At 42.1% G+C, this 27,045-nt stretch overlaps 1 protein-coding gene across 6 annotated transcripts; it reads right to left on the bottom strand.

Annotated features, from left to right (window-relative positions):
• Positions 1 to 997: 997 nt before the first annotated feature.
• SLAMF6 (SLAM family member 6) lies at positions 998 to 20,485 on the bottom strand. 6 transcript variants are annotated; one of them, XM_043878264.1, is made up of 8 exons: positions 20,345 to 20,485; positions 9,269 to 9,592; positions 6,609 to 6,872; positions 6,015 to 6,134; positions 5,285 to 5,323; positions 4,104 to 4,183; positions 2,096 to 2,170; positions 998 to 1,645 (listed from the first exon to the last, which is right to left on the bottom strand). In XM_043878264.1, the coding sequence occupies exons 1-8, from the start codon at positions 20,448 to 20,450 to the stop codon at positions 1,598 to 1,600; spliced, it is 1,056 nt and encodes a 351-aa protein (XP_043734199.1). In that variant the 5' UTR covers positions 20,451 to 20,485; the 3' UTR covers positions 998 to 1,597. The 6 variants fall into 6 exon arrangements, with proteins under 6 accessions (XP_043734199.1, XP_043734200.1, XP_043734201.1 ...); XM_043878265.1 differs by having other exon boundaries at positions 4,104 to 4,180; positions 20,345 to 20,465; XM_043878266.1 differs by having other exon boundaries at positions 4,104 to 4,141; positions 20,345 to 20,465.
• Between the last annotated feature and the right edge of the window lie 6,560 nt (positions 20,486 to 27,045).

Here is a 27,045-nt window from a genome sequence, read left to right as displayed (position 1 = left end):
TGTATGAATTTATATTCCCACCAACAGTGTAGGAGGGTTCCCTTTTCTCCACATCCTCTCCAGTATTTATTGTTTGCAGATTTCTTTGGCTATACAGGGTCTTTTGTGTCTTCATACAAATTTTAAGATTTTTTGTTCTAGTTCTGTGAAAAATGCCATTGGTAATTTGACAGAGATTTCATTGAATCTGTAGATTGCCCTGGGTAATATAGTCATTTTGACAATGTTGATTCATCCGATCCAAGAACACAGTATATGTTTCCATCTGCCTGTGTGGTCTTTGGTTTCTTTCATCAGTGTATTATAGTTTTTGAAGTACAGGTTTTTGTTTCCATAGGTAGGTTTATGCCTAAGTATTTTATTCTTTTTGATGCTGTGGTAGATGGGATTATTTCTTGAATTTTTTTTTCTGATCTTTTGTTGTTGATTTTGTTGATTTCTCTGCATTAATATTGTATCTTGCAAATTTACCAAATTCATTGATGAGCTCTAGTAGTTTTCTGGTTGCATCTTTAGAATATTCTATGTGTAGTATCATGTCATCTGCAAACAGTGATAATTTTACTTTTCCAATTTGGATTCCTTTTCTTTTCTTTTCTTCTCTGATTGCCATGGCTAGTTCTTCCAAAACTATTTTTTTTTCCTGTTGATTTTTATTAGTTGGAGGCTATTTTGAATAAAAGTGGCGAGAGTGGACATCCTTGTCTTATTCCTGATCTTAGAAGAAATGGTTTCAGCTTAACTGTTGAGTATGATGTTAGTTGCAGGTTTGTCACATGGTAAGTCACTTCAGTTGTGTCCAACTCTGTGCGACCCCATGGACAGCAGTCCACCAGGCTCCTCTGTCCACAGGATTCTCTAGGCAAGAATACTGGAGTGGGTTGCCATTTCCTTCTCCAAGGCTTGTCATATATAGCCTTTATTATGTTAGGGTAGTTTCCCTCTATGACCACTTTATGGAGAGGTTTTTTTTTTTTTCAGTTTTATTTATTTTTAAAAATTTATTTATTTTAATTGGAGGCTAATTATGTTACAATATTGTAGTGGTTTTTGCCATACATTAACATGAATCAGCCATGGGTGTACATATGTTCCCCATACTGAACCCCCCTCCCACCACCCTTCCCAAGAGTTTTTTTAAAAATCATAAAAGGGTATTGAATTTTGCCAAAAGCTTATTCTACGTCTATTGAGATGATCATATAATTTTTATCCTTCAATTTGTTGATGTAGTGTATCACACTGACTGATGTGCAGATATTGAAAATCCTTGCATTCCTGGGACAAATCCCACTTGATCATGGTGTATGATCCTTTCAGTGTATTGTTGAGTTCAGATTGGTAGTATCTTGTTGAGAATTTTTGCAGGCATATTATCTGATGTATATTTTGGCCTGGAGCCGATTAGAAAATGTTATTTGGGTCACATTCTGGAAATGATGTTATTCCTTAAATGTTTGACCTGGGTAAGCAGATTCAAGTCTGATAATCCTAGATATTCAAATTATGTGGTCAGTCAGAAGCCAAGCTCTGTTCTTTCTCGTGGGATCAGGAGCAGATATGTAATTCTGAAATTCCTTTGAAGTCTTTCAGAAACTTACATGACGTTGTTATGGGCAGTTGTCCTGGAATAAATGGGCTTTCTCTAATAGGAAAAAGAGAAAAATAAAGAAGGTCAACAGAAACCAGAGTGTCAGGCCATTCCTCGTGGTTATAGAGGTGTCTGGAAGTCACCATGGGCAGATAGGGATATTCATAGCCTAAGGTAAGATTAAATTAAAAGAAAAATAAGTAGCTTACATCACTTTGCTATACAGCAGATATTGGCATAACATTGTAAACCAACCGTACTTCAAATAAAAATAAACAAACATGTATATTTTTAAAAAGTAGGTTAAAAACTCAGTTAAGTGTGGTGATCCTAATATTAATACAAGATAACTTCCTGGATGTGTTTTAGGTATGTCCTGAGACTTTCTGTATCCTGTATTTCTGGCATCTGTAAAATGGTCCCTTTACTATTGCTACATTTGCGAAATCTTAGGTGTGAGAAGAGAGGTAAGAATGTAAGAACAGCTGGAAATTATGGGCTTACCTCTTGGGGATGATGAACTTCAGAATAAATTGTGTTGGAGTCATTGTTTTTCACAACTTTTGAGATTTCTGCTTCCTGTAGAACACAATCATATTGATTTGGCTTACATAAAGAGATATGTACTCATGTACACATATATTCACATAAAGAGATATAAACTCATGCAAACAGATATATTCTTGGGAAAGGCAGTGTGACAAACGAGGGATGATGTCAAAACTCTTCAGGACGAAGGCTACGGAGTGTTTAGCAAGAGGAACTAGAAACCAAGCACCACTAGCTCTCAAATTTGTGAAGGATTTCCTTCACCTTTCCTGAGCCCCAGACTGAAACACGCCAGCAAACCAGTGGGCTCATGAACCCGAGAAAGACGGAAGGGTGACCTTGTTGGCAGGTGGTGTGAAGAAAAGAAAGCATTCTTGTCCTGCATTCAAGTCTACTCTCTTTCCTCCATTTTTAAGAACTAACCTACAAGGACTTCCCTTGTGGTCCACCTGTTAAGAACCTTCCTGCCAAGGCAGGGGACGTGAGTTTGATCTCTGGTTTGGGAGGATCCCACCTGCCATGGGGCAACTAAGCTCATGTGCCACAACTACTGAAGTCTGTGCACCCTAGAGCCCATGCTCTGCAAGAAGAGGATTCACTGCAAAATGAGAAGCCCACACACTGCAACTAGAGAGAGTAACCCCTGCTCACTGCAACTAGAGAAAGACTGTGAGCAGCAACAAATACCTAGTGCAGTCAGAAAAAAAAAAACTAACCTACACTGCCACATGGTTATTGTAGTACATCTTCGGTCTCAGATCTTTACTACCTATAACTGGAGGTATTGCCTGCTCTATTTTGCCCCTGTGATTCTAATAGCCTGGCCATCATGTCATTGGGGTCTCCTTGAATATGCAGAACTGTTAGAATAGGAATACCTTGTCTTAAGAATGACTCTGCTTGGAATAAAAAGCCTGATGATAACAGAAGTCCCCCATGCTCATAGTTTTTGGCATTTTAAATGAATTAGGGTATATCTAGGGTGTTATTAAAACCTCTGAAACTCTCCAAAGTACCATGTTTTGCTAAAGAAAAAGTTAACAAATTTGTTGGAGATTAGATTCTTGGTTTGTTGCGAGTGATTCATCTTGTCATCAAGAGAAAATTGGAAAGGCAATTGAAATATCTGAGGTGAGAGCATCTCTTGTTTGCTGTCTTTAAAGAGCCTACTTTGCAAACATCTGTAAAGGGCTTTGTGAGGGGAGATTGGCTGTGGAATCCAAGATTTCTAGCTAGACTACTGCTTCCATCATTGAAGAATGCTGGCTCTCTCGGCTTATTTTTCATTAGATGTGGAAATTGGTCTCCCAGGATGTGTAGTGTTATTTAGAAATGTACCCTCTGCCGGTGCTTTATTTTGGGGCTGATGAAGAATTACTGATGCATGATGGGGAGTTCCTGGTGTCTGACCAAGGGCATCCTGTTATGTTGCTAGAAGGGAGGGGACGATTGAGGGCTGCTCATGCTTTTAGTGTCTTTCACAGTTGAGGGGTTGCCAATTCTTGTCACTCTTTCTCTCTTAAGAGACTCTTCTGAGCCCTGCTATTTCCCCTACAAAAAGATGAAAAGCCCACTGATACAGAATTGTGTCCTTTGGGAACTCTCAAACTTAACAACTTTATCCACCCAGCAGATATTTACTGGGCTTCATGCTAAGACACAGGGGAAGAGAGAGGAAGACATAATTTTCACTTCCAGGCAGCCTGTAAGTAAGCTGAAGGGACATGACTTACTGATGCATCACATAGTTAGATCAAGCAATGTAAAGCAAGGTATGACTAAACATTCCACTGGCATGAGAGCAAAAGTGTGTAGAAAGGTCCCACACATAACTCTTGTTACTGCCTTCACTTCACCTCAGCGGTGTACATCATTTGGATTTAGTCAGATAATTGCAACAAGTTCATTAATAATGACTGTAAAAATAATGACCATGATGGAGTATAAACCCGAAAGTACTCACCCTGTTTGAATGGGTGACCTGAACATACACAGTGTTCCCTGAAGAGAAGGAAGCGTATTCTAAGTTACTCACAGTTTCTGCTGTTGACACAGGAAGACACAGTCAATGACTGAAGGACTCTGGTCTGCCCTCCCAGGACCTCATCAACCCCACATCACTCTCTGGCCCCAAAGAGGTAGTTGTTTGAAACATTGCCCTTCCTTAGGGTACATTCATTTTCCCAGTCTTGGGAGTTCAGGGTTGAACCAGAACCTTTTCAGCTATTCGATCTATTTCTGACCTCATCTCCTGGGGGAACGTAGTCTTGAGCTACCCTAAAGCCTCAGAGTCTCTCTGGATTCACAGGAAGGGAAGCTTCTGGGACAAAACAGCACTGGCTCCACAGGAGCTAGAGAATCTCATTGGTGAGCATAATGGAGCCAGATTGTCTCGCATTTATAATACTATCCAACTTCTCAGAGCTCCTTAGAGTGGGTTTGATTATATTAGAGATGAGAAACTGGAGGCTCAGAAAGTTTTACTGCCTTGGTGCAAATTTACACAGGAAATGATCAAATAAGAATTTGAATGCATGCCTTCTGACTCATAGCTCAGTTGGTAAAGAATCCACCTGCAATGCAGGAGACCTGGGTTCGATCCTTGGGTTGGGAAGATCCTCTGGGAAGGGAATGGCTATCCACTCCAGTATTCTGGCCTGGAGAATTCCATGGACTGAACAGTCCGTGGGGTCACAAAGAGTCAGACACGACTGAGTGACTTTCACTTCAAACTCAATACCCAAACTCTGGCTGAATAGAGTGATGGGGTCAGGCAGTCATCTCTGGGCATTTGATGCTCTAGTCCTATCTTTACACTGCGCCTGCTGTTGACAATGGACAGGCCACGAGCCCTTTCACTGGCGCTTAGTCTCTCCATTGATAGGATGGGGAATGGCCCTAATCCCATCCCAAGAAATTGCCTGAGTGACCAGTTTGCATTCTTGTAAGGGACCCCGTAGGTCCCACAAGGGACAGACTTGCACAATTCCAGGTCTTCTTCCCTTGCACCATCTGGTCCATCTGAATAATGACATTCTGACCTCCTCTTCTCTTATTATCTAGCCCTCTGATCACCCCACTTCATTTTCCATTTGGCTCTTGCCATCTGTTTAGTGACTGGGAACCAAGAGTCTGGAAGCTCACCAGGACACTGGGTTTGCTGAGTAGAGAATTGAAAGAAACCTGAAAAATAAAGTCAGGGAAATTGAAATCTGTGACTGTAGTGAGATAAGCCTCCCACCCTCTACCCTGTAGGTGTCTCTCTAGAGTAACAGTCCCCAACGCTTTTGGTGCCAGGGACGGTTGGTGGAGGGGGTAGTTTCAGGATGGTTCTAACACATTATATTTTTGTGCAATTTATTTCTATTTTGTGGCCATCTCAAGATATACTGCCTTGACTTTAGGTTAGATGTCTCATTCCTATAAGAATCTAATGCCACCCCTGATATACAGGAGGTGGGGCTTAGGTGATGTGAGCGATGGGGAGGGGCTGGAAATACAGATGAAGCTTCATTCGCTTGCTCACTGCTCACCTCTGCTATGTGAACTTGTTCCTAAGAGGCCACCGACTGGTACCAGCCTGGGGCCTGGGTGTCAGGGACCCCTGCTCTAGAGGATGTGGTGGGAAAGGGGCCCAGAAGGGAGGGCAGGCAGGCCCCAAGGCTGGGTCCTGCATTTTCTAGTAGGACACTTTCCTTAAGAGATTAGCGCATGTGTATTCACAGCCCAGGTGTCGTCCCAGTGGACTGACTGAGCCAGGTTTGCATCCTCCCCCGCCCCCTTTATCTGTCTTCTACAAGACAGAGTCTTGTAACAACCCCAGACTCTAAGTCTCTGAAGCCTGGGAGAAGTAACAATAAGAAGAAAGGAAAACCTGCTACTTTTTTCCTCTGAACAAATATTAATATCAATGCAATGAAGAATATACATGTCAAAACAACCACAATGATAATCCATCTGATATCCAGGTATTCATTTTTCCCATTAATAACACCTGAAAAGAAAAGAAAAAAAAAGAAGCTGCATTTGAGACACATCGAGCGAGGCCCAGAGTGGTATTTTAGAGCCTCCATTGCATCTCTTCTAGACCGTCTTTGGGGGTTGGGTGGGTTCATCTATACACAGAGGTTCTGGGGGTCTGGGCAGGATTTCTGCAAGTGGGAGTCTCATTTAGGCTGACAGGGCAGGGTGGAGCCTGGTAGAGACAGAGAGAAGAAGCAATCTTGCCCTCCTAAGGACTTTGCTCTTGGGCTCTGGGAGGCTTAGAGAAATGGTTGGTGGAGGGGGAGGGAAAAGGAGGGCACTCTAGAAGAGTAAGAGACCCAGAGTTCCAGGGGGTGTCTGTCCTCTCACAGCATCACTCAGCCGTCTCCCATGGGGCCACTATTATAGGAATCATAAAGGGCATGAGGGACACCCCACACCCCACAACACTCAAGGCCCTCAGAGAGACCCGAGACGGACTTACCTTTACAGACACTCTTGTCAGAGACAGAGGAGGATAAATTGCTGACAGGATTCTCAGCTATGCAGGTGTAGGTCACTTCACTGAGGCTGTTGGGGTTCCAGGATACAGAAAGATTTGCTTCACTATGAAATGGATTTCCTGCTACCTCCCACCTGAACGAGACGTTATCATTTGGATTCTCCACAGAGCAGACCAGCTGGATCTCACAGGTACTATTTTCAGACAGTTTGGTGTGATGGGCAACTTGTAAGTTGCGCAGTCGTCCTGTGTGCAGAGAAGAGGCCTGGATGAAGGACAAATGGCTTGGCTCAGCCTTCTGTGAAAAATCTCTATCACCCCCATGTTTCCATGTATCCCACCTGACACTGCTGTATACTCTGTAAATAACTCTGCGTGTGCTGCCTGACTGATGGGGTTGAGGCCTGTGGTGACCAAATGGTGAGGGACGTCAGCATGAGACAGAGTAGGCAGGGAAGAGAAGGAAGGGGGAGACTGGAGTTTCTGCCAGCTAGTCAGGTGATTTTGAGCTGATCACTTTAATTTTTGGAGCTCCAGTTTATTACTGGGGTCCTTCTTGCCCTTGTTCACTGCCCCTTGTGTAAAGATAATTTGGAGACTATGCAGCCCAGCCTTAGTTCAGAAACCAGAGGAGCAGATGCATGAGCCCTGTTTCCTCCATTATCAGAATTTTCCTAGCTGGGATGGAAGATAAAAGCTTAACTTACTTGGAGAGCCAAATTTCCCACAACTTTGTTGGGATATTGGTTCTCATTGGATCTGGTGCTGCCTCAAATGATAATAAAGAGATCTTGATGCAGAGTGTCAGCAAGTCAGAAAGGGGTGTGTTGAGAACTAAAGAATTAGGGAAGGAAGGAGTGCAGAAACAGAGCAAGCAAGCAGTTCATGGGAAGGAAGAAGTGCAATATATTTGGGCGTTTGAGAATACACATGATGCAGATACTTCTGAGAGCGGAGACCAGAAAATATTACCTAAGATTGTGTCAGCAGCTGTGAATCAGCGTGAACATGGAGGCGGTACAGGAAAACCTTCTGACCTGGACTTGGCCCAAGGGTTGAAATAAAGATGACCCAGTAAAAACTGGAATGACTCCAACTATCTCATTAGAAGAGATTAGGCAAAGCATTAAGTTTAGCTAACTGAGTAAGGGTTGTGGAACATACCTTGTTCAAACAGAATTTTCATGTCATGGCAAGAGTGGATTTGGAGTTTGGAAGACCTAGGTTAGAATCACGGCTTTGTCATTTACTGGCTACATGACCATGGACAAATTTTAGTCTCTGCTTGCCCCAATTTCTTCATCTGTAAAACTGGGCAATAATACCTACTTCTTGGAATTATGAGAATTAAATGAGATAGCACATAGCACAGCAATGGCAAATGTTTGGCTTGAATATTTACCTCCTTCAACCAATGTCCATTGCTGACCTCAAAAACCTATATTGATATCTTACTCCACTTGATGAATATATAATTACGCACTTGACATTTCCACCTGAACATAATGTATACCCCCAAGTCAACATGTGCAAGAATATCCTCTAATTGTTCTCCACCCCCCAAGAGTAGAAGCCAAAGTCCTTGTGATGGCTCCCAGAGCCTTAGATGATGTGGCTCCCTATTCCCTTACTGACCTCATTTCCTGTTACTCTCTTTACTCTGCTCCTTGATGTTTGAGCCTGTCAGACGCAGGGAGGGCCTGTGCTGGACAGCTCTTCCCTCAGATATCTGCATGGCTCACTCTTTCACCTGCAACTGGCCTTGGCTCTAATGTCATCTTCTCAATGAGGCCTATTATGACCCCTCCATTTAAAACAGACTGCTGTGCTTTCTGGCATTTCTGGTGGTCCTTATGCTGTTCTAATCTCTTTTTCCATGAGTTTCTCTCATGGCTTACTTACTGTGTTCTTTGTTCATATATTATGTGTATTTTTATTATTGCCCCCATATCCTCTACCCAAAATGTCAGCTCCATGAGGTCAGGGATCTTTGTTTTGCTCACTGATGTATCTCAAGGGCCTAAAACAGAGTCTCAAACATCATTCATGGTTAACAAATACTGTTGACTCAGTGAATAAACTTAACATGACTCATATTTTTCTTAACGCTGAATCTTACTCCCAATTAATTGATAGTGGCCCATAAGAGCAAATCTTTGCTATTTCTGGCCTCGTACACATAGATTAATTGGTCAATGTTTTAAAAAGCTGATAATTTTTATCTTAAAATTCCTTGGCACAATTGTAAAACATGTTGGTGTACCTTACGTCTGTTTTTGCATATGTGCTTTTAAAGGAGAGGTACTCCAAAATGCCCTGGGAATGTACTGGCATTCAGTCTCAGGAGTGTGGTTGTTGCAGAAGTTGTACTTGGTCTTCTAAATAGTCACAGAAGAAACTTGTCTCAACAAGTATAATGGAGCCTGGTACAGGGTCAAGGAGTCATAAGATTTCGGTTCTAATCTCGGCTCTGTCACTAACTGCTGTGCAATGTCATTGAATTGTTTTGTTTCTGGACCTCAGTCTAGCTCCAAATGCCATACTTTTTACCACAAGTCTATAGTGCATGTTTGCAGTCACATATAATTGAAATATGTACTATTTTTTAGTCCATACAAAATTAAGCTCGAGTTTTGACTCACTGAAGATCTGCAGGTTATAATCGGTGTACAGAGAGGAGGTTGATGTGGTTATCTGGGCACGGTAATGTCCCGCGTCTGCCATTGTCAGATTGTTGAGCTGCAAGGAGTAGGACTCGATGATATTCAGTCGATCTTTCCGTGTTGGATCAGTCACCTGTATTTTTGCTTCTTTCGGCCATATGAAGATGACAGAGTTTCCCTTGTGAAGCCAGGTGATGGACGAGATATTCTCTTTCACAGGAAAATTTGAGGGGAGAGTTACAGACTCCCACAGGACCCCGTTCACAACCAGTGGGGTTGAGCTGGCTTCTGAAACTGAGTTCCCTGTGAACACAGAAAGCAAACTGTTGTAACTCTCCCTTCCCTCCCCCTACTTCCCACGCCCTTTCTCCTTGCTGCCAGTCTGTTAGAGCTCACTAATGCTGAAGTCCAAAGATAAGATGAAGAGGAAAAGAGCTGGGAGGAGTGCTGAAGTAGACAGTCACAGAGGCTCCACCAACAAAATGCCTGGCACCCTTGGTTGATGAGTAGTTGGTCCCAGCCAGTCTACCTTCCCACACCAGCTGGTCACACCTGGGCCGTAGCCATACTATCCGACCCCAGCCTCTGAGTTATCTGGGCATGAGACAGAGAGGGACTACTGTATCCAATCCCTGGCACAGATTTCAGAAACTGCAACTCTTTACTGATGAAATATAATTAAAACTTTAGTAAATACCTGCTGTGTTCAACATAGTAGGCTTGTGAGATTTAAAGGACTAATAACAGGAATTTACAGCTCTTATACATTATTTCATCTGATGCTGACAACAATTCTGACAGGTAGGATGAATATTATCATATCCATTTACAGAAAAGGTTCTGAGGCACAGAGTAGTTAGCTAATTTTCCTAAGGTTACCCAGCTAAAGAATAACAGAGTTGGGATTCAGATCCAACTCCTTTGACAATGTTTTGTGCTCCTTGAATGATACCAGAAGATATCTTTTCTGCTCCCAAAAGATAATTGTCTAGGAGTTGAGAAGATAAAAACTGGTAAGTATAAAATTAATACATATAACTTCAAAGTAACATGTAATGGCTACACTGTCATGAGCCAATCTCAGAGCCATTAATGTTTGAGCAAAAAAGGTGAAATGGTTACAATCATTTTTAAAGAAGATTCTTCCTTAACATCTTTTGCCAAATTCCTAGCATTTATCATACCATTTTGTAGCCCTCTGTTCTCTTGTTAACTTAATCATCTTATTTAATAGTTATCTTAATTATCTTTATATCTGAGCACAGAGCCTGATTCAAAGTAGGATCTGGAAATGTTTGAGTGAATCAATGAATAAGTAACCACTACCACAAGGATTCAGCAATATGTGAACTGAGAACTTCCAGGTGTTCAAGCTGGATTTAGAAAAGGTAGAAGAACCAGAGATCGAATTGCCAACATCTGCTGGATCACAGAGAAAGCAAGAGAATGCCAGAAAAACATCTACTTCTGCTTCATTGACTATGCTAAAGACTTTGGCTGTGTGGATCACAACAAACTGTGGAAAATTCTTAAGGAGATGGGAATATCAGACCACCTTATCTGTCTCCTGAGAAAGTTACATGCAAGACAAGATGCAACAGGTAAAACTGGACATAGAACAACAGATTGGACAAAATTGGGGAAGAAATATGTCAAGCCTGTATATTGTCACCCTGATTACTTAACTTATATGCAGACTACATCATGTGAAATGCCAGGGTGGAGGAATTACAACTTGGAATCAAGATTGCCCAGAAAAATATCAGCAACCTCAGATATGCAGCTGATACCACTCTAATGGCAGAAAGTGAAGAGGAACTAAAGAGCCTCTTGATGAGAGTGAAAGAGGAGAGTGAAAAAGCTGGCTTGAAGCTCAACAATAAAAAAAAGAGCTAAGATCATGGCATCTGCTCCCATCACTTCATGGCAAATAGATGGGGAAAAAGTGGAAGCAGTGACAGATTTTATTTTCTTGGACTCCAAAATCACTGCACAGAGTGACTGCAGCCATGAAGTTAAAAGATGCTTGCTCCTTGGAAGAAAAGCTATGACAAACCTAGACAGCATATTAAAAAGCAGAAACATCACTTTACCGACGAAGGTCCTTATAGTCAGAGCTATGGTTTTTCCAGTAGTCATGTACGGATGTGAGAATTGGACCATAAAGCAGGTTGAGTGCTGAAAAATCGATAATTTTGAATAATCTATACTTTTGAGAAGACTCCTGAGAGTCCCTTGGACAGGCAAGGAGATCAAACTAGTTCATCCTAAAGGGAGTCAACCCTGAATATTCATTGGAAGGACTGATGCTGAAGCTGAAGCTCCAATACTTTGACCACCTGATGCGAAGAGCCAACTCATTGGAAAAGTCCCTGATGCTGGAAAGATTGATAGCAGGAGGAGATGGGGGCAACAGAGGATGAGATGGTTGGATGGCATCATCAACACAATGAATATGAGTTTAAGAAAGCTCTGGGAGATGGTGAAGGATAGGGAAGCCTGGCGTGGTGCAGTCCATAAGGCCGCAGAGTTGGATGTGATTTAGAGACTCAACAGTAACAACTGTTATCACAACCTCAAGTTTCTTAAGACCCCTTAGTTCTCAGGAGAGAATCTGAGTAGGGGAGGAAATGTCTCTTAGGAATTTTGTGCTCAACTTCTGGGTGAGCTCACACTTCCTCTCTCAAATTGTCATATGCATGCCTGTCATATAAACACTGCCATAAACTTCACCCCTTACTACATTTTTCCATCAGCATTGTAACATGCTGTTGTTTGTCATTTGACCATTCTTCCCTCTTGGAATCACATGCACGAATATCACAAGGAAAATCTTGAGTGAAAAAGGAAAATTCAGATACAAATAGAATACACTGACATGCTTCCATTTATTTAAATTTTAAAAACAAGCAAAATAAGTCTATTCTTTTAAAAGCTGGGATAAGGTTACCTTTGAGGAGGAGGGAGGGAGAGCTAGTAGGAGGGAGCATAGCGGGGGTTTTCTGGGCTGCTGGTTATGTGCCATTTCTTAACCTACGTCTGGATACACAGATTTGTTCATTTTATGATTATTCATTGAGCTGACACTTAGGATTTGCAGTTTCCTCTATTCCAGTAAAAGAGGTTAAACAACAAAAAGCAAAACAAAATAATTGCAATGGCCTATGCGGGACAAGGGCTTCCCTGGTGGCTCAGATGGTAAAGAGTCTGCCTGCAGTGTGGGAGACCTGGGTTCGATCCCTGGGTCAGGAAGATCCCCTAGAGAGGGAAATGGCAACCCACTCCAGTACTCTTGCCTGGAAAATCCCATGGATGGAGGAGCCTGGCAGGCTACAGTCCATGGGGTCACAAAGAGTCGGACACGACTGAGCGACATCACTTTCTATGAGGGACAGAGTGATCTGATTCTTTTTCTCTCTGGCCTAATTTCCTATAACTCTCCACCTTCTTCCCTTCCCAGCTCACATTATGCTGGCCTGGTTCTTCCTGAAAGGCCAGGGTTGTACACTTGTAATTGCCTCTGCCTGGAATGCCCTTCCCCCAGGTGTCCACACGGCTCCCTCTTTCATCTCTATGAGGGCTTTAACTCAAACTTGCCCTCTCAAGGAGGTCTTCTATGACCACACTTTCTGCACTACCAGTCCTCACTGCTTACACTCACTGCCTTTGAATTTGTTTTTCTCTGTGTTACTGTCTACCACACTTTGTAACTCGCACATTTGTTTTACTGCTCTTTTCCCCTTCCACTAGAACATAAGCTCCATGAAAGCAAGGATTTTTATCTGGCTCGTTCGCTGTGGTGGACGCTCTTGAACAGTGCTTGGCACCTAGTAGGCCCTGGTCGTTCAGGGAAAAGAATCTGCCTGCGATGCAAGGGACGCAGGAGATGTGGGTTCAGTCCCTGGGTTGGGAAGATTCCCTAGAGGAAGGCATGGCAGTCCATTCCAGCATTCTTGCCTGAGAAATCCCACTAACAGATGCACCTGGAAGTCTGCAGCCCACGGGGTTGCAGAGTCAGACATGACTGAGCACGAGAATGAATCCTGTTAAGTGAATGAGTGCGTCGCCACTCCTCATCTTGGAGTTTCTGTGCCAGGATGTTTAGGTCCAGTTCCTCTTTGTAGAGAATCTTGGCATATCCTGTGGCCCCAGGACTCTTTAGGAACTGTTCTTCTTTGTCTAGTACAGACTTTTAAGCTTCCTTTGTTTTTACAGATTGAAATCCTTCGTTTATTTAGCAATCATTTTACTATTTGCTCAGCTTGATGCCAATTCGAACTTCCCTTATGGCTTAGCTGGTAAAGAATCTGCCTGCAGTGTGGGAGACCTGGGTTTGATCTCTGGATTGGGAAGATCCCCTGGAGAAGGGAAAGGCCGCCCACTCCAGTATTCTGGCCTGGAGAATTCCATAGTCCATGGGGTTGCAAAGAGTCGGACCCAACAGAGCGACTTTCACTTTCACTTGACTCCCCTGGTGGTCCAGTGCCTAAGACTGAGCTCTCAATGCTGGGGCCCTGGGTTTGATCTCTGATTGGGGAACTAGATACAACATGTCACAACTAAATAAATAAATAAAAATAAATATTCCGGAGAAGGAAATGGCAACCCACTCTAGTACTCTTGCCTGGAAAATCCCATGGACGGAGGAGCCTGGTAGGCTACAGTCCATGGGGTTGCAAACAGTCGGACATGACTTCACTTTCACTTTCACTTCCATGCCAATTCAGTGAGTAAAAGTCTTAGAAATCATGGCATTGAGAGCATATTTATTAGATTCCTTTCATATACCAGTTTCTGGGCTGATGACTGTGAATACAAATATGAATAAGACCCTGTCTGTCCTCTGGGCTCACTTTGTGGTAGAGAAGCCTGACCGGTAAACATGCAGCTATGGTGTGGCGAGTTAGGCATCGACCTAGGATAGAGTTTGCTTCCGTACTGCCCTCCCATCACTGATTTCACCCTGCACGCTCAGTATCAAGTGTTTCTTTCTCTTAGCCATAATTACAAGGTTGCTTTCCTCTATTTTCCATACTCTTGAGTGTAGGGATTATGCTTATTATCTCTGCAACCCTAGCTTTTAGCACAATTTTGAGCCCAATAAATGTTGAGTTGATAAGAGGTATATGCTCTATGGGAGTGCAAATAGTGAAAATGATGGGGCAGGAAGGGTTGGAGGTTGTCAGGAAACACATCACAGGGAAGATACCATTGTAGTATGGCTTTGAATAAAAACAAGAGGTCCTTCACTGCTTGATTATTTCAAGAATGCCCAGCTCTTTATTTGCTCTGCTGTTCCCTTTGACTGAAACACCTTGCCCACATTTTCCCCTCGGGTGAGCTCCTATTTATCCTCTAAGGGTAAGTTCAAATTGCTTATATTTGTGGGGTTTTGCATCAGTCCAGGAGAGTAGAAAGCAGTTTGTAGTGGGAGAAGAGGAAAAGGTGTAGGAGGAGAAGGGGTTGGTAGGAGTAGTTCCCTGCAGGTCTAAGAATAAGATTTAAACCGCTGTGCTTAAGGAAGGTGAAGGTCAGAAACTGCTTTTGAAAAAGATCAAAATTACTTTTGAAAAAGTTCAAAAGCTCCTCTGAAAGACTTGGACTGAAGGAGAACTGTTTTGGGGTCCAGATGATGGAGTATGGCCCAGAGAGCACAAGAAGGTATTTTTCTCTACTCTACCTGGAATCAGCACTGATACTTTGGGAATGTCCTAGTTCTGTATCCTTGGCATGAACATTGATGTTCTCTGCAGAACATTGAGGTCTCCCCTAAGTGGTTCAGCTGATAGCAGATTTAATTAGGACTAGAAACAGAAGAGGCTAAGAATTGGGAAGATGCCTCATGACTGCAACAGAAGGCTGCTTTGGGGATCCATGGGAAGTTCTCTTATTAGTCACTGGGGGCCACTTGGAGCATGGGGTTGGTGCTGAGGTCTTGCTCATCCTCTGGTGTGGATGTTGAGTCAGCAGAAATTTGGGGTATGTTTGTTTACAAGTTTCACTCACTCTGGGAACATGAGTATGTTTCTTCGTCAGCTCATTAAGCCCTCAGAATCTGGCCCAGGGAAACTGGAATACTGCATAGGTTGAGATTAGAATGTGAAGTGTCTTAAAAGATTATCTGAATGATTTTTTTTTTTTGAATGTAGGAAGAAAAATGGAGTATTTCTGAGAAATGAGAAGGAATAAAGAAAGCAGGTAAGACTGAGCTGATTCTGAAAAAATGTCAGAGAAACTTTGGGTCATGTAAGCTAGGGGACTGGCTCAGGCCTATCTAAAGGAAAGAGAGATATAGTGGGCTGTTTCAGCTCAGCATGAAACACATTCAGAAGGAGGGTAGAAAATATATGAATAGCCAATAAGCACACGAAAAGATGCTCAATATCATTAATTGTGAGGGAAATGCAAATCAAAATCTCTATGAAATGTCTTTACATCCACTAAGATGGTGACTAATAATAATAACAACAATAAAAATAATTGGAAAATAAGTGTTGGTAAGGATGTGGAGAAATTAGAACACATTGCTGGTGGGAATGCAAACTGGTACAGCCACTGTGGAAAAACTATTTAGTGATCCCTCAAAAAATTAAGTACAGCATTATCATATGATCCAGCAGTTTCATCCCCAGAAGAACTGAAAACAAAAACTTGTACAAAAGTCATCATAATATAACTATTTGAAAAAGCCAAAAGCTGGAAACAGCACAGATGTCCATCAGTTGGTGTGTGGATAAATAAGTTATGGTACACACATACAATGGAATAGCATTCAGCAATAAAAAGGAATGAAGTATCGCTACATGATACAATAGGAATAAACCTTGAATACATTTTACCAAGAGAAAGAAGTTAGACATAAAAATTCACAGATTACATGATTTCATTTATATGAAATATCCAGAATAGGTGAACTTATTGAGACAGAAAGCAGATAAATGTTTGAAGGGGAATAGTTGGGGAGAGAAATGAGAAGGGATTGCTTAATGAGTACAAGGTTTTCTTTTGGGGTGATGAAATGTTCTGGAGCAATAGAAGTGGTAGTTGCCCAATGCTGTGAATTCACTAAATGTCACTGAATTTGTACACTTTAATATTATTATTTTATGTTTTGTGAATTGCACCTTAATGAGAAAAAAAAAAAAAAAAAAAGGGAGAAGGACAACAGTCTGTGCATGGAGACCCAACTGAGGCTGGATCTGGAGTGAGGCCGAACACTGGGAGGTGTGAAAGGCTGGCAGTCCAGTGGGCACTGGCTGCAGACTCTGAGAGGTGGAAAGACCCAGCTGTTCTTGATGATAATCACAAAATGTAAAACAACTCTCTGCCTGTCGTGAGCAACAATAAACACTGATAGGTGCGGATGGTTGGTAAGAAGTAGATAATGCTGCTCAGGGGAAGGGAAGTCATTGAATTATAGTCTCTGAGCAGGAAAACCTGCAAAGTTTTTGGCTCAAAACCTCAGAATCAATGGTTGGCTCATGTGTATTGGTTGTACCATATATTTCCTACTACTGTTCTCTCTTGAACATCAGAATTCCTGTATCTGCTTCTTGCAAACACACTCAAAGAACTAGTTCTTGTTTCTCCATCCTTCCATCCCCATTGTGGCTAAAGTCTCATGTGTGGTCCATGGAACAGCACTGGTGTTGCTTTCCCAAGCATAACTTGTCATAAATGCAGAGACTTAGTCTCCTTTCCAGAATCAGCATTATAATAAGATCCCCTAATACTTTGTATGCATATTAACATTTAATAAGTTCCTACCTAGAAAGAATTAAATGTAGAAGCAAGTGAGATTCATTTTCTCCAGGGCATGATGATGTTTGATCTCAATTATATCTATTGGAATTATTTCTTAACACGGTTTATCTTTACAGCTAAATTTCCTAAAAGGAGCAAGTTATGGTGTCTGGCCCCTTGAAAGAATGTAGGCTAGCATGAGTCATCTTCCTTCATGCTTGCTTCAAGATTGATTTTATTTGTACCATACTCTTCTCACAGTGGCTTTCTTTCCCTTCCTTAATCATTCTAAACTCTTCCCTGCACCAGGGCCTTTGCACATGTAATGTCCACTGCTTTGAAAGCTTCTTCATTAGACTCCTCCCTTGTTTGACTTCTCTTTAGATATCAGTTGAGATGCTTTCCAGAAAATCCTTTCCACACCACCTCCATCTAAAGCAGGTCCTCTAGTTTTTCTATCCCATGGTCCTGAAACCAAGCAGGACCCTGTGGGGCTCATGGACACCAAAGCCTTTCTGTCCTGCATATCTTGCTTGTAGGGAATAGACTCCAGCACTCATGACCTTCACATCTTCCCTGGTGGCTCAGACGGTAAAGCATCTGCCTACAATGCGGGAGACCTGGATTCAATCCCTGGGTCGGGAAGATCTCCTGGAGAAGGAAATGGCAACCCACTCCAGACTGAGCAACTTCCCTTTCACTTTAATGACCTTCCCTGAGTTCCTAAGGGCAGATTATAACAATTGCTAATCTGGAAAGGGAAGGGATGCAGACACAAGGGAGGAGCAGTAAAAACAATGGTGTAGCCTTGGGGAAGGGTCCTGGTTCTGCCTTAAGCATGCACAACAATATCTTTGAGCTCTTTATACTAATAGAACTAACACTCCCAACAAATGGAAGATGCCAGCACTCTTCATTCCAGATTAAAGGAACTAGAGATGCTCTTCTAGAAGACCACCTCAGGCCAGATTAAAGGAACCATAGAAACTCATCAAATTATCTGAGAAGAGATTAAAATAGTACAGGCCCTGCACACACCCTAATCTTATTAGCAACCCTACCCTTGAATGGTTGCTATAAAACTCCTGCCAAATCCTCCCAGGTTGGAACACATGGTTTTTGAGAGCAGAAGCCTGCTGTGTCTCCCTTTTCCTGGCAAACCAATAAAACTATTCTTTTCTACTTCACCCAAAACTCTGTCTCTGAGATTTGATTCAGCAGCAATGCACAGGGGCCAAGTTTTCAGCATCAGTACCCTGCTTATTATCTCCTTAGTATCACAGTTTATAATTACAAATACATTTATGTGAATATATAGCTGTTTGTAAACTATGCAGCATAGTAAAATGGTTATGAATAGACTCTGGAGTCAGTCTCCCTAAATTATAACCCCACAAATTACTGCTTTCTTCCTGGACCTCAGAACACCTGCAAACACATTCAAGTATATTTCATTTCCTATATCAGCCTCACTTCCCCCACAACAGTGTGACATTAAGCAAATTGTTCAAGTGTTGTATGCCTCATTCCTCTTCCTTAAAGTGGGGATAGGAATAGTGTATATTTCATAGGGCCCTTATGAGAAATATTCATGGGAATGGGGAGAAAAATGGGAATTTTAACCTGAGGACAATCAGAATATTGAATTCTAGAGATGAGTTCAATTTTGCAAGGAGGCAAAGACAGGGATCTCTTGTCTTTGCCTCCATGGCTCCTGGGCAGGGAGTAGCTCTTGAATGTATAATTTTTTTCTCTTTCTGCTCTTGTACATATTCCCCAAGTTTCTGTCCTCCTTACAATTTTCTCCTTAGCTTTATTTATTATTTCTATGCTGTGAGTTCAAAGCCTCCAGCCTCAGCTCTACCTCTGGTCCTAAATTTCCAGCTACTTCCAGGAAATCTTCTCACGAATATCACACTAACATCTTAAAATTAGTAGGTCCAAAGTTGAAATCATCTTCTCATCATGGCTGCTCCCTCCCCCATCCCGACTTTGTAAACTTTCTGGCTGTTCTGTCTGAAATGTCACTGCCCCCAATATTTAATTTCTCCTTCCTTTGCTTGATTTATTTCCTCCTTGTCTTTTATCACTATCCAATATACTTATTTATTTTGTTTCACCTGTTTATTTTGTTTCTAGTTTGTTTCCTCTGCTAAAATGTTAACTCTGTGAGGGCAGAAATGTTTTTCTGCTTCATTCATGGTGTGCACTCAGAACCTAGAACAGTGCCAGGCATCCAGTAGGTGCTCAATGATTGCTTATTGGATGACAATGAATTCCCTGCCACCCTCATTCCCATTGCCAGGTAATTAGCTAATTCTACATCTGTGGCGATTCTTGCTTCTGTCCTTTCTCTTGTGTTGCTGCCATTTTGATTCAACCATCACTGTTCCTCAGAACTATCACAAGACCTTGCCACCTACTGGCTAATGAAGTCTGTGCAAGTTATTTCAAAAGGGGATAATAATAGCACAGGCTCCTAGAACTGTCAAAAACGTTACGTCTATGATGTAAGTATAGCATTTGACCCAGTGCCTGGAACAGTACGAGCCCACAGTGAATAGTAACTATTTTTACCTGCTACCCTGGGCTAGTTCTGGGATAGCTTTCTTGTCTTGTCTCCTGCCCCTTCCTGCACTTTGGCCCCAGCGGACCACTTGTGTTTCCCCAAAACCTGACATGAACCTTCAAGTTTTCCACATAACGGACAGCAGGGAATGAGAGGCATGTAGGATCTGAGAATTCCTGTCTGGCAGATTAGGTATTGCTGGTCTAGCTAGTCCCTGATTTGCATCAAAGGAGAGGAAAGCTGGAGAGTAGTTTTTTCAAAGTATGCAAAAACCGAGAACACTATCTCAAGTGTTTTAGTTGGGTTCGGAAATTTCAGCTAAGCAGAACCATAGATTTTCAATATTTTCAATGAGGCTAAGAAGGAACATGTCGCCTACTTGTGATCCCACAGTAAGACAGTAGCTACTCTGGTGAGAAGGCTTCTTTTCTTAACCTTAGCTCTCTTTATACCACAACATGCTGGTTGTAAACCCCCGTCGTGTCTTAGAAAAGCTCATTTCCCATGCCCCAGCATATAATTCATTTAAATGCAGACACAGTTGAAGCTGTTAACTCTAAATGATCTCAGGCTGTAAGCTTTTAAGTTGAGAAGCAATGGCAGTTTATCAGGCATCTCTGTGAGCCCCACCAGATCCCTTAGTAGAGATACAGACAGACACCTACATGTAGGTGATTTAGATCGAGCAAACTGCACAAAACCAGGAGTCAAACATGACTACATGGGTATACTTCAGCATTTACCTGGGCCAAGGAAGGAGACAAGCGTGAGAGACTGGATCAGCCGTATCATGCTCTTAGCAGTGGAGAATGGTGTTGGAGACTTCAAGACTGTCAGCGTTCTTGCCATTCTCTCATAAACTGAAAGTGCTTCTTATCGACACTGCCTGTTTCCTCTCAGAGGCGTGGCAAGACCTTCTTCCCCCACACTAAAAGTCCCAATCTTATTTTGTAAATTTGTTTACTTTTTTCTGAGCTAAGTGCAAAAATCATGTGTGATGTGAATTGGAACCTTCACTACTGTCAACTTAAAAAAGAGTTACAACCTAAAAGTTGAGAGTTATGTTTTATTTGGCAGAAATTTTTAGGACTTCAGACCTGGGAGACAGCATCTCAAGAAACCCCAAGAGAGCTGTTCTGAGGAGGTGGTGGGGAGGAATTAGTCTATACAGAAGTTTACATCAAGGGGCAGGTAGTTCGAACATCAAAAGATTACTGTTAAATAAAGAAATATCTCAAGTTAAAGAATTTAGCACTTTTCTATGTATGGAATATGCAAGAGTCTGGGCTTATAGAAATCATTCCATTCATATGCATCTCAGCTACCTGGGGCCAGCATCCTGCATTTTTTTACATCCTTGGTTCCTTGAAGTGAGTGGAGGCAGCATGATAGCTGTTGGATCTCAGGTATTCTTCTCTTTCATGGTTGCCCTGGAGGACTGGAATCACTGATGACTGTGACATTCTTGTTTAAGTACTCCATTTCTTACTATCTATATCCTTTCTTCTTTTGTTTTGATTTTTTTTTAATCGTGTTTAAACAACTGTCAACTACAAATTGGCACTTGCCATGGGCACTTGCTGTCTTCCTTTACAATGGTTAAATCATGTGTTGCTGCAGCTGCTGGTCTTCAACAGCTCCTGAAAGAAGTTCAGGGTGGAGAGCAAAAATGAGGCACTTCTGTGTTCTGGGAAAAACTGGCAGGACAGGTCTTCAAATAGTTAGGTTGCAAGAAGGGGGACCCCTTCCAGGGCTTGAAAGTGGACTCTTGCCTAACACTCAGAAATGAACTGTCTGAGGAGACACATGTGCTGACAAAGGAGTCTTTACTGGGAAGTGGTACCCAGGCAGAGAGCAGGAGGGTGAGGGGACCTGAGAGGACAGCTCTGCCATGTGGTTTGTAGTCCTGGGTTTTATGGTGATGGGGTGAGTTTCTGGGTTGTTTCTAGCCAATCACTCTGATTCAGGGTCCATCCTGGTGGCACACATGTTATGCGGCCAAGAAGGAGGTCAGTGAGAAGGATTCTGGGAGGTGGTGGGACACATGGCATCTCCTTTTGACCTTTGCCAAACTCTTCTGGTTGGTGGTGGCTTACTAGTTCTGTATTCCTTGCCAAGACCTCCTGTTGTAAAATAACTCATGCAAATGGTTACTATGGTGCCTGGCCAGGGTGGGTGGTTTCAGTCAGCGTGTTTACTCTAACAGTTAGATATTTTCAGGAGTCAGTTTTATGAGCCCGATTCTTCTATCTCCTTATATCTAGAAAAACACTAAAATCCTTCCTGGTGACAACTGTTCCTTGATGTCAATCCAGGATTTTGGACTGACTCATTGGATTGACAAATCCAGTTAGCAGAAAGTTTCACCAGACTAGCAGAAACCTTCTGGGAAAATACATGCTTGATTGCATGTATTTCTCCTTCACCAAAACCACATGCATACCTTCTTCCCCTGCCTCTTTGGAACAGTTTCTCAGAGCTATCTGAGGTGCTGTCTCCTGGGCTGCAGTCCTCATTTTTGCACCAAATAAAACTTAACTTGCAACTCTCATGTTCTGCATTTTTTTAAGTCGATTCAACCGAGATTGTATATTGTGGTTATGTAATCCAAAACTTACTGTTTTAACTGTCTCAGTAACATAAAAAAAAAAACAAAAACGTGTTTTGCAACTTCCAACATTATACATTTCCAAAATGTTTAATTGCCTTCAATATTGTGATTCAACTGTATCATTCAGATGACCAAATATATGTGAGATGTATCTATTTCACATATATTCGGTCTTGGTCCACAATTCCTGGCTCACAGCTCTCAAAATCTTCGGAATTTCCTGAGCTATTAGAATAATGCAAACATCTTTTGCTATACTATTTGATCCCTTGTCTTCAATTTCTGAAATCACTTTTGTTGTTCAGTCGTTAAGTCATATCCGAGCCTGTGTGACCCCATGGACTAGAGCACTCTAGGCTTCCCTGTCCTTCAGTATTTTCTGGAGTTTGCCCAAACTCATGTCCATTAAGTCAGAGATGCCATCTAACCATCTCATCCTCTGTCAACCCCTTTTCCTCCTGCCCTCAAGTTTTTCCAGCATCAAGGTCTTTCCTGATGAATTGACTCTTTGCATCAGGTGGCCAAAGCCTGAGGAAGTGTTCATTGGAAACTCTGATATGTAGCTGGTAGGTCAAAAGCCCAAGTGACACCCTGCACTTGTGACTGGCATCTGAGGTGGTGGTGTGGGGTGGGGGCAGTCTTGTGGGACTGAACCTGTAACCAAGCAAGACCCTATGGAGCCTTCCCCAGACTCACCCTCCCATCCCATGGCTTCTGCCTGCCTCTTTTTTTTTTGTAGAAAAGTTTAATTCTCCAAGGTCTCCCCTGAGTCACAAAAGATGAGCTCAAGAATTGATTGAATTGATGTGAACATGAAGTAACAACAACAACAAAGATTTGGGCCAGGAAAACTGGTAATGAATCAAACCGAATCAGCCACAAAGCAATCGCAGAATGTTGAGCTCTTCCCTGAAGGACATAGATAGTGTCTGATGCACATTCCCCAGTTGTCTGACAGATATAAAACCCTCACCAAACTGAAGAAGCTAACTAGATAATGACAATGAGCCCCCAGACTGGCTGGAGTCTGAGGACTTATGATGTTAACACCGGTGACACCCTATTATTCACCATTAACCAGTCAGAATTGTGCATGAGGTGATCATACAACCTGTGACTCCCTTCCATCACTCTGCCCTTTAAAAAGGTTCCCTGAGAGCCATGAGGGACTTCAGGTTTTCTGAGCATCAGTTGTCTGCACTCCTTGTTTGGCAGCTACAAAAAACACTGTACTTTCCTTCAGCATAGCCCAGTATCAGTAGGCTGGTTTACTTTGCACAGGCGAGTGGACTGAAGTTTGGTTCAGTAACAAACCCTTAACCTACGGAACCTGATGTTATTTCTAGGCAGAGAGTGTCCAAATTGGGTTGTATTATAGGCTACCACTAATGGAATTCTCCATTCAGTTCAGTTCAGTCGCTCAGTCGTGTCCGACTCTTTGAGACTCCATGGACTGCAGCACGCCAGGCCTCACTGTCCATCACCAACTCCCGGAGTTTACTCAAACTCAACTCCACTGAGTCGGTGATGCCACCCAACTGTCTCATCGTCTATCATCCCCTTCTCCTCCACCTTCAATCTTTCCCAGCATCAGGGTCTTTTCCAGTGAGTCAGATCTTCGAACCTGGTGGCCAAAGTATTGGAGTTTCAGCTTCAACATCAGTCCTTCCAATGAACACCCAGGACTGATTTCTTTTAGGATGAACTGGTTGGATCTCCTTGCAGTCCAGGGGACTCACAAAAGTCTTCTCCAACATCATAGTTCAAAAGCATCAATTCTTCGGCGCTCAGCTTTCTTTATAGCCCAACTCTCACATCAATATATGACTGCTGGAAAAACCTTGACTAGATGGATCTTTGTTGGCAAAGTAATGTCTCTGCTTTTTAATATGCTGTCTAGGTTGATCATAACTTTCCTTCCAAGGAGTAAGCGTCTTTTAATTTCATGGCTGCAGTCACCATCTGCAGTGACATTGGAGCCCCCCAAAATAAAGTCTGCCACTGTTTCCCCATCTATTTGCCAAGAAGTGATGGGACTGGATGCCATGATCTTAGTTTTATGAACGTTGAGCTTTAAGCCAGCTTTTTCACTCTCCTCTTTCACTTTCATCAAGAGGCTCTTTAGTTCTTCTTCACTTTCTGCCATAAGGGTGGTATCATCTGCATATCTGAGGTTATTGATATTTCTCCCGGCAATCTTGATTCCAGCTTGTGCTTCATCCAGTCCACTGTTTCTCATGATGTACTCTGCATATAAGTTAAATAAGCATGGTAACAATATACAGCCTTGAAGTACTCCTTTTCCTATTTGGAACCAGTCTATTGTTCCATGTCCAGTTCTAACTATTGCTTCTTGATCTGCATACAGATTTCTCAAGAGGTAGGTCAGGTGGTCTGGTATTCCCATCTCTTAAAGAATTTTCCACAGTTCGTTGTGATCCACACAGTCAAAGGCTTTGGCATAGTCAATAAAGCAGAAATAGATATTTTTCTGGAACTCTATTGCTTTTTTAATGATCCATCAGATGTTGGCAATTTGATCTCTGGTTCCTCTGCCTTTTCTAAAACCAGCTTGAACTTCTGGAATTTCACGGTTCACATATTGTTGAAGCCTGGCTTGGAGAATTTTTTGTTTTTTTTAAAATTTATTTATTTATTTTTTCAGTGGGTTTTGTCATACATTGACATGAATCAGCAATAGATTTACACGTATTCCCCATCCCGATCCCCCCTCCCCCCTCCCTCTCCACCCGATTCCTCTGGGTCTTCCCAGTGCACCAGGTTCGAGCACTTGTCTCATGCATCCCACCTGGGCTGATGACCTGTTTCACCATAGATAATATACATGCTGTTCTTTCACAACATCCCACCCTCACCTTCTCCCACAGAGTTCAAAAGTCTGTTCTGTACTTCTGTGTCTCTTTTTCTGTTTTGCATATAGGGTTGTCGTTACCATCTTTCTAAATTCCATATATATGCGTTAGTATGCTGTAATGTTCTTTATCTTTCTGGCTTACTTCACTCTGTATAAGGGGCTCCAGTTTCATCCATCTCATTAGAACTGGTTCAAATGAATTCTTTTTAACGGCTGAGTAATATTCCATGGTGTATATGTACCATCGCTTCCTTATCCATTCATCTGCTGATGGGCATCTAGGTTGCTTCCATGTCCTGGCTATTATAAATAGTGCTGCGATGAACATTGGGGTGCACGTGTCTCTTTCAGATCTGGTTTCCTCAGTGTGTATGCCCAGGAGTGGTATTGCTGGGTCATATGGCAGTTCTATTTCCAGTTTTTTAAGAAATCTCCACACTGTTTTCCATAGTGGCTGTACTAGTTTGCATTCCCACCAACAGTGTAAGAGGGTTCCCTTTTCTCCACACCCTCTCCAGCATTTATTGCTTGTTGGCTTGGAGAATTTTGAGCATTAATTTACTAGTGTGTGAGATGAGTGCAATTGTGTGGTAGTTTGAGCATTCTTTGGCATTGACTTTCTTTGGGATTGGGATGAAAATTGACCTTTTCCAGTCCTGTGGCCACTGCTGAATTTTCCAAATTTGCTGGCATACTGAGTGCAGCACCTTCACAGCATCATCTTTCAGGATTTGAAGTAGCTCAACTGGAATTCCATCACCTCCACTAGCTTTGTTCATAGTGATGCTTTCTAAGGCCCACTTGACTTCACATTCCAGGATGTCTGGCTCTAGGTGAGTGGGAGTGATCACACCATTGTGATTATCTGGGTCTTGAAGATCTTTTTTGTACAGTTCTTCTGTGTATTTTTGCCCCCTCTTCTTAATATCTTCTGTTTCTGTTAGATCCATACTATTTCTGTCCTTTATTGTGCCCATCTTTGCATGAAATGTTCCCTTGGTATCTCTAATTTTCTTGAAGAGATCTCTAGTCATTCCCATTCTATTGTTTTCCTCTATTTCTTTACACTGATCACTGAGGAAGGCTTTCTTATCTCTCCTTGCTATTCTTTGGAACTCTGCATTCAAATAGGGATATCTTTCCTTTTCTCCTTTGCTTTTTGCTTCTCTTCTTTTCACAGCTATTTGTAAGGCCTCCTCAGACAGCCATTTTGCTTTTTTGCTTTTCTTTTTCTTGGGGATGGTCTTGATCCCTGTCTCCTGTACAATGTCATGAACCTCTGTCCATAGTTCATCAAGCACTCTGTCTATCAGATCTAGTCCCTTAAATCTATTTTTCACTTCCACTGTATGATTGTAAGGGATTTGATTTAGGTCACACCTGAATGGTCTAGTGGTTTTCCCACTTTCTTCCATTTAAGTCTGAATTTGGTAATAAGGAGTTCATGATCTGAGCCACAGTCAGTCCCAGTCTTGTTTTTGCTGATTGTATAGAGTTTCCCCATCTTTGGCTGCAAAGAATATAATCAATCTGATTTTGGTGTTGACCATCTGGTGATGTCCACGTGTAGAGTCTTCTCTTGTGTTGTTGGAAGAGGGTGTTTGCTATGACGAGTGTGTTCTCCTGGCCTTTGCCCTGCTTCATTCCGTACTCCAAGGCCAAATTTGCCTGTTACTCAAGGTGTTTCTTGACTTCCTACTTTTGCATTCCAGTCCCCTATAATGAAAAGGACATCTTTGTTGTGTGTTAGTTCTAAAAGGCCTTGTAGGTCTTCTTAGAACTGTTCAACTTCATCTTCTTCAGTATTACTGGGCAGGTAATTACCATGATATTGAATGGTTTGCCTTGAAAACGAACAGAGATCATTCTGTCATTTTTTTTTCTTTTTTTTTTTTCAATTATTTTTATTAGTTGGAGGCTAATTACTTCGCAACATTACAGTGGGTTTTGTCATACAT

The sequence above is a fragment of the Cervus elaphus genome, chromosome 20, assembly GCF_910594005.1.
Source record: "Cervus elaphus chromosome 20, mCerEla1.1, whole genome shotgun sequence".
Classification (NCBI taxonomy): Eukaryota; Metazoa; Chordata; class Mammalia; order Artiodactyla; family Cervidae; genus Cervus; species Cervus elaphus.
This window is presented reverse-complemented; position numbering and strand designations above follow the sequence as displayed.